General features: G+C 46.4%; 1 protein-coding gene across 9 annotated transcripts in view; it reads left to right on the top strand.

Moving 5' to 3' along the window:
• The window catches only part of LOC122420196 (carcinoembryonic antigen-related cell adhesion molecule 7-like), a 320198-nt gene extending 313709 nt beyond the window's left edge, over positions 1 to 6489 (top strand). For 5 of the 9 annotated variants that reach the window (XM_043435063.1, XM_043435062.1, XM_043435064.1 and 2 more), the window contains exons 5-8: positions 1163 to 1292; positions 2007 to 2059; positions 2729 to 2760; positions 3877 to 5775. In XM_043435063.1, the coding sequence (XP_043290998.1) occupies positions 1163 to 1292; positions 2007 to 2059; positions 2729 to 2760; positions 3877 to 3999 (338 nt within the window). In that variant the 3' untranslated portion in view covers positions 4000 to 5775. The other 4 variants (XR_006263216.1, XR_006263215.1, XM_043435066.1 and 1 more) reach the window with 4 other exon arrangements.
• The last annotated feature ends 1931 nt before the right edge of the window (positions 6490 to 8420 follow it).

Consider the following 8420-nt stretch of genomic DNA (forward strand, 5'->3'; position numbering starts at 1 on the left):
AGTCTTGAGTTGAACGGTGAGGACCACTGAAGTAAAAAAGAAGAAACAGACAAAAGGTGTTATATATTTGGGGAAGGAAAGCACAAAGATCCACAGGAACATGTTACTTATAAATATGGAAGAGAGGAAACAGGGGGGTTGAGTACAAAGTTTCATGTCTAGTATGATAGTTTTCATTCCGTGAGATGCAGCCAGGATGGGATTAGACATCTAAGACATTCATTGCAGAAAATGCCTGTGAAGGAAAGTGAGGCAGGAGTGGGAGGAGCCTGGGAGGGTCCTCAGAGCAGGATGCACATTGGGTCCCTAGGAAGGAGGAAGTTTCAGGCTGCAGTGCAGTTCTAAGAGAATATCTGCAAAGCTGGCAAGGAGCCCTTGAATTAAAGTCACCCATCACACAAAAGAATTTATTTCTCACAGAATTGGGATTGATTTCATATTCCTGCCGGAAATCTGTGTGAAGGATGGTCTCTGTGCAAAGGGGTAGTGAATTCAGACGGCGTAACATCAATTAAGTCCCCACCATAAGACACCTCCCATGGCTCAGACAGTAAAGAATCTGCCTGCAATGCAGAAGACCTGGGTTCAATCCCCGGGTCGGGAAGATCCCCAGGAGAACGAAATGTCAACCCACTCCAGCATTCTTGCCTGGGAAATCCCATGGACAGAGGAGCCTGGTGGGCTACAGTCCATGGGGTCCCAATGAGTCAGACATGACTCAGGAACTCACACTTTCGTAAGACACCTAACAGGTGCATATTCACGGCAGCCATACCTGGTACCCAGGTAAAGATGTAACCATGAAAATCTGGGAAGTTATAACATACAAAAATAACCATCATCAGTCCTTCTTACATTTCCAAAGACTTCAAAAATATGAGTGCAGAAAAGCCAGGTTGGAATTGGGGAATGTGGTCACCAACCTAGAAATACAATCAGAGAGGAAAGAATCGCAAGGATATTCACCAACCTAGAAATACAATCAGAGAGGAAAGAATCGCAAGGATATAGGCGGTTACTCACCTCACAGCAACCTTCCACAGAAAGTTTATACCTTGGAGGATCAAGTAGAGACTATTTCATATTGAGCTATTTCCCAGAGACCCTCCCACTGTAAAATAATGTCGCCTTCATTCATTCTTCTCTTTTCTTTCCACAACAGATAAGCCGACACCCGAAAGTTCCTCTGACCTCTCAGCTGGTGCCGTTGTCGGCATCGTGATTGGAGCTGTGGCTGGGGTGGCTCTGATAGCAGGCCTGGTGTATTTTCTGTACATCAGAGAAACTAGACGGTATGCCACCTTTCCTCTTGTTCCGCTTTCTTCGAGGCTGACTGCCCTGCTTGGGAGAGGGAAGGAGACCTCGTCTCTGTCTCTGGCCTAGATCTGCTCCTCAGTCTTCCTGCTTCCCGGCACTGATTCTTATGGGTCTCCTCTTCCCTGGTCTTCATGTTTCCTGTAACCCCCTGTCTCTTGGACATGGCTATTCCCACCTCCATCTGGTTTAGAGGGGGCAGGGCCAATTGTGTTCCTCTGTCCCAGGCAGGGAAACCAAGGTCCAAGAAGGAAAACTAATGAGGACATGAAAGGAGGAGCAGGAGGAAGGGACACCTGTGCTCTGTCGACCACAAGAGCAGGAGGAGGGAGGGACAGGACTGGAAGAGAACCTAAGAAAAGCAGGAACAACCCAAGCCCTCCTGGGCGATAAAGAAAGTGAGAAATAACCAGCATCTACCTACAAAAGTGGAAAGATGTCCAGGTAGAAATAGAAGCAGTTGAGATGAATGGCCATAAATGTTCTGAAGTGCCAGTAAACCAGAGAGGAGTAACATGAGAGGGGGTAATGGGTAGATTGAAGACAGAGGTCCTAGGAAGAAAGAGGACCAAGCAAGGTAAAAATGAACATGGAGGAGCCCCACAGAATCATGCCTACACTGTGCTTCCTAATTCAAGGAGCAGAGACCCTGTGCCTGGGAATAGTAGTCACTGTGTCTGATATTTATTTAGGGCAACTGACCAGCGCGATCTCACAGAGCACAAATCCTCAGATCACAACCACAGTAAGTAGAGCTACTCACTCAGTGAGAGCTGGTTTGTTCCACCATGTGCCCTGACTGACCAGGGAACCCCTACCTTCTGAAATATGAGAGGTGATCTCAGTCCGCACCCTCAGTTTGGCACAGGTCCTCACACTCTTCCTAGTCATGGAACAGTCCCCAGAGACATGGTCCCTCTGAAGCCACACAAGCCAGGCAGCTGTGAGATGGCTGAGCTTCCAGGAGCCCTTTCCTCATCCTACCTCCTTCCCCCTCCTGCCTCTGTTATGGATGCGGGCATCTCCTATGGTGAGACTTTCCCTGCCTCTGGTGCTCTGGGTGCTGGGGGCCTCAGCCCGTCCTGCCTCTGGAGCCTGCTGCCTGAACACACACCTGTGAGACACACGTGGGCAAAACTCAGGCCTTGTGAACTGGTAGAAATCTTCAGAAGTGCACTGAGGCCTCCCCTCAACACCCCCACCCCGCCCCACCACCACCTCGGTCTAATGCACTGGGGTCTGGACCACAGACTGAGGGAAGAGAAATCCTTAAGTCTTAATCATGGGCCCCCACCCTCCCACCACCTGCCACCTCCTTCAGCTAGAAGTCACATCAGCCTTAGGAACAGTCCTTTCTGAGGCCATAAGGCAACTCTGCATTTTCATAGGTTGATGACTTTCCTTTGTTTCCCAGGTCAAGGACACTCTGACAGTTCACCTGAAAAGGTAAGCATAGCCAGCTTCACTGGCTGCTTTTCTCATGGAAATATCTCTGTGTAGAGTGGGTTAGTCTTGTAGACACAAATGTGAAATCAGTTTGGGTCAAAGTTCTTCACTGCAGCAACAAAGAAGCATTACTCCCAAGAGTTCACCTCACTGGACTTGATCACAGCTGGGACCATGGACAAGTAACTTAACCTCATAGAGCCTCAGCTGAGTCCTCTGAAAAATGGGTGTGCTGCCTACTTCACAGAGGAGGTCAAGGAATTAAATGACATAACAAAGGTAAAGCACTCAGCACAGTGGCCAGAGCAAGAAAGGCACTAGATCATTCTCCCTCTTCTGCCTCCAGGCTGACTCTGCTGTTACTGACAAATGATAATTTCCAGTGTTATAGACCTGAGGTCTTGATTCCTTTACCTTCTAATACTTTTACTGAATTTTCCTCATCTTAATCTTCAACAGAATACACATATAAACTGAAAAATGAGTCAATCATAAGTATTGGGTTGATCCAAGTTTGTTCGAATTTTTCCATGAAATCTTACGGAAAAACCTGAATGAGCTTTCTGACCAACCTAGTAACTTTAACAGTGTGTACGTTTCCACAAGTTGCTCATATCTATATAAACAGTACCGATCATTTTTAAAAAATCAACCCCCCTCAACACACACAGACACACACACACACACACACACACACACACACAATGCTCTACTTACTTCCCTCTGAAGAGTAAGGACTATCTTCACTTCCAATGCATTAGATTACTTTTACCTGATTATGGGCTTATAGAACTGAAAAACACACAGTGTACATGGGTCTGGCTTCTTTCATTCAAAATTGTTTTGCAAGATTCATTCATATGGTTGTGTGCCTTTATTGTCTATTTATTCTTATTGCTATGCCATCGTATTCCATTGTAGAATTCCATAATCATACATAATGTTCTAATGATTATTCAATAGGATGTTACTAAGCAGAGAAAATAGTTAATAAAAGCCCTTCTCTGAAGCTAAAAGTTTCAAAGTGGTAAGAGCATGGGATGCTGACTGACCCTGGACAAGGTGAGGGTGTGGCCTATGATGCTGATTTAACTGACTGCTGCTCATGCCTTTCAGGTTAATGAAGTTGAATATTCCTCCGTGAACTTCAATGCCCAGGAATTAAACAAGAAAGCAACTTCAGCCTCCCCATCTCCAACACATACAGAAACAATTTATTCAGAAGTGAAAAAACAGTAATGGAACCTGTCCTGCTTGTTGCACTGTTGCCTTATTCCAGGCTTCTCCACCCCATCCCTAGGAGATCCCCCTGCCCTCAGGGAAAATGAGGAGAGAGTCTTCCCCCAGCTCCTTCGACCCCTAATGAGGCTCCTCCAGGCTGCCTGGTCACAGCCCCTTCCTTCAGTGTCAGTGGATGAAAAGGCACATCCATGAGGAGGTCTGTAGGAAACCAAAACTTCCTTGTCGTTGAAATCTAGCAAAGCGGACCCTGGGAGAAAGTTGCCAGAACCTCTGCCTCTCCCCATTTGCTGACCTAGACCAGTTGTAAACTTGTGTATTCAGAACACATTCATTCCTTCCCACCTCAGTCCTATTGGAGTCTAACATGAATTTGCCATAACCTGGAGAATTATTTCCTATCCACTGAAATGCCTGTGCCAGAAAAGAAGAGCAAGGAGAAGGAAAACGAAGAGCTTCTGCACTCTGAAGCCTAGTGTGAACCCACCATTCACAGGAAGACACATACATGACCAGCTCTGAGCTGGGAAGTTCTACACCTTTGTCCGCTTTCAGGGTTGTCTACCTGCAGGATCAGGGACTAAACAACTTACTACTTAGCTAGAATACCATCTAAACCTTTGAAAGCATGCCTTCAGAGAACCCACTAGAAGCAACTTGAAAACAACTTCTCAGCGTTCATAAGTGTATCTTGATGGAAACTGCAAAAACAAACAAACAAAAACGCACATACTGTTTTAATAATACTATGGGCTTTATTCAAGGAATGCCCAGAGATTGAGGGGTCATCAGTTCATGGGGCAGTCAGCTCTTACCAGATACAATCTGCTGGGATTGGGGAAAGGACTCAGAAAACTACCCTGCAGAGATTATTTAAATAATGGTCAAAGAATGTACAATTTCGGGGTATTGGTTGTTTTTTCCCTTCCTTCTGAGACATTCTGCCATTTTAACTTTTGTAACTGCTTGTTTGTGTGAAAGGGGTTCTGTTTAATTTGCTGCATAAGCCAATCTGACCACTTCAGGGGGAAGAACCTACCAAAGCCCCTCATGTCCCTCTGGCCATGAGCTCCCTAAGCCTTTTGTGTCAGGGGCTCCGCACAGAAAATAAGAAGTAGCAGTTGTCTACCTTCACGGCCACAAATGGGTCTCACTCCATTTCTAGGCATCTCAGGCCAGTCATCAACCCCCTTCTCTTCCGTGTTCCCGCCTGTGCCTGTTCTGTCCGTCTGCCCCGCTTACCTTCTCAGGACTCCTTCTTGAGAAGCAGGAGCGCCCTGAAGGGAACACGGCCCCTTGTGCTGTTAGCATTGTTTACAGCCCAGGAGGCCGCACTGGTGCGCACGCTCCTTAGGACACAAGGTGCAGATTATGACTCAGCCCTGGGTTTCTTGAAGAGCCTCTGGAATTCTTCTCCCATGGGGTGCACGGGACACAATGTGTGCACAGAAAGGCAGGACGGGAGGAGGAGAGGTGCACCTGCTTCCCACCAGCCTTCTGCACAGACGGGACCTCCTTGGGCTGCTGAGAGAAAGGCTTTATTCCACGTTCATGACGGACCTCCTGCTGTGTGGAACTGGCCCCCGAGAGGGGTGGCTGGGAGCGCTCTGTACTCAGGTACCTCTTTCAGGGTTTCCTCACCCTGATACATACTGTGTACACCTCCCCTCATGCAAGCACTTCTGCATAATTTAATTTTGCCTGGCTGAGGCCACTTCTGAATGATTTGTAAAAATTGCTCTATATTTATAATAAATATTGTGTATCAGATATTAACATGCTGCCTCACAGTTGGTACTGCTTTCTACATTGCCTTCCTTACAGGCAGAAGAAATAGAAATTGCTCAACAAGGAGTCAGAATGAGCCTGTTTCTAAGTCCAGAGGTATTGGATCCTGGGATCCGAGAGCTCAATCAATTCATGTGCACACCTGCTGACAAAGTGTGTCCACCTAGAGCCACAGGTCACTGCTCCAACCTGCCTGGAAAGACCTGCCTGTCTTCCTCTGGGAGAGAAGGAGAGAAGATAATTTCATGAGTAAAAGGTCTGCTGGGCTCTTCACTAGGGACACACAGCACTGCCCACGCAGATGCCTCCAGTGCATCCCATGCCTGATCCAGCGTTCACTCCCACAGTCTCCATGGGCTCAGGTGTGTAGAAATCTCTCCTACACATCCCACCTCCTTGTTCCCTGTCCCTTTCTCTGCCCCTCAGAGAGTCAGAGCTCTTCCAACCAGGAGAAACTTCCTTTTATTAATTCCACCAAGAATTAGCCTGCCATCTCATTTCCTTCACTTCCAAGCAATTGGAACATGTGCTGTCTTTCCCCTCCTCAGCCCCTGATTTCCCCTGGCCCTCAGCTGTGGTGCCTCCTTCCCAAGACCACTGGAAGCAGCAATAAAATCAGTACACAGGGGACTTCCCTGGTGGTAAAGAATCCATCTTCCACTGCAGGGGCCACTGGTCGATTCCCTGGTCCAAGAAGATCCCACATGCCGTGGAGCAACTAAGTCCATCCGCCACAACTACTGAGCCTGTGCTCTGCAACAAGAGAAACCACCGCAGTGAGAAGCCCACCCACCACAACTAGAGAGAGAGCCCTCACTCTCCACAACTAGAGAAAAGACTGTGAAGCAATGAAGATCAGCCAAACATAAAATAAATGAACAAATACTTTATTTTGTTAATTGGCAGTAGAATTGATGGCCTTGGACTTCCCAGGTGGTGCTAGTGGTATAAAGAACCCAACCACCAATGCAGGACATGTAAGAGACAAGGGTTCGATCCCTGGGTCGGGAAAATCCCCTGGAGGAGGGCATGGCAACCCACTCCAGCGTTCTTACTTGGAGAATCCCATGGACAGAGGAGCCTGGTGGGCTACAGTTCATAGGGTCCCAAAGAGTCGGACACTACTGAAGCAACTTAGCACACATACACACATGCAATCAATGGTGTGAGAATTCACCCTAGAGGGTAGAATCAACTACAAAGATGCACATGAGGGCTCTTGGGAGTAATGGAAACATTCTACATCTCAATTCAGGTGGTGATCACATGGGTATGTACAGTTACCAAAAATCAAATTATATACTTAAGATCTGTGTGCTTTCTCATTGGTTTTAATTTTATTTGAATTTTAAAAAATAAACAAAGGAGCGGTTTATTCAACCTATCAGGCACAAAGCATCTGTATTCACTTTCTACCTTTGCCAAACTACGACAAATTTAGTGACTTACAACAACGCCCATTCTTTAGCTCACAAAATTCAGGTCCTTGAAGTTATAAGGCTGAGGTCCCCATCGTTCTAGTACAAACACTCACAGCTCCTAGAGGACCTTCTCAGGTCCTAGGCATGAGGCTCCCTCTATCTCAGCAATGGAGAATATCCCTTAAATCCAATTCCTCTTTTTAAAAAATTTTTATTTATTTGGCTGCACTGGGTCTACATTGCTGTGGAGGCTTCTCTCTAGTTGCGGCAAGGGGGACTACTCTCTAGTTACAGTGCAGCTTCTCTTTTTGCAGAGCACAGGCTCTAGAGCATTTGGGCCTCAGCAGTTGAGGTGCACAAGTTCAGTAGTTGTGGTTTCCCAGCTCTAGAGCCCAGGTTCAACACTTGTGGCACACGGGTTTAGCTGCCCCACATGTGGGCATGTGGGATTTTCCCAGACCAGGGGTCAAACACGTGTCTCCTGCATTGGCAGGCAGATTCTTTATCACTGAGTCACTAGGGAAGACCCTCTAATCCCTCTTGTATTTCCCATTCTGAGGCCAACTAGAAAAAAACAGTTGCTTTTCAAAGTGCTCCTGTGATTACATTAAGCCCACTTAGATCACATCTCTTTTTGTTAAACTCAAAGTTAACTGATGAGTAACCATATTTACTGTACGTCTGCAAAATCCCTTTGGCCACGTAACATAACACAATCACCCACACGATTACTCATCACATATTCACAGTCCAGGGATTGGGACTAAGTCTTGAGGTTCCATTCTAGAATGCTGCCTACAACAGCACCATACGGAAGCTGTTCTTGTTCTCAGGGAGCTCCTTCAGGGTCTCTTCTATAGAAACAACAAAAAAAACCAAATGTATTTGGTCCAAAGTCAAGTTGATATTATAAGACACTGAAGACAAAAAACAGAGATAAAGCAAGGGCCCCTTCCCTGCTCACCTGTAAATCTGAGTCACAGGTGCATACATTGCCCTCAGACCTTTAGCAACGTTCACAGGCACTGATAGTAGCTAGCCCCAAAGTTAACTCCTAGCTAAAGTCATCAGAAACCAAAAGCCATCCCGACAAACCAACCAAAAGCGAAGGTAAGGCTGCGCTAATTCAACCATGAGATGTTATAGACTTCTGATGATTCATTCATTCATCATCATTTACTGAGGATTTACTATATGACAAACACTAAGTCA

The sequence above is a fragment of the Cervus canadensis genome, chromosome 18, assembly GCF_019320065.1.
Source record: "Cervus canadensis isolate Bull #8, Minnesota chromosome 18, ASM1932006v1, whole genome shotgun sequence".
NCBI classification, from domain to species: domain Eukaryota; kingdom Metazoa; phylum Chordata; class Mammalia; order Artiodactyla; family Cervidae; genus Cervus; species Cervus canadensis.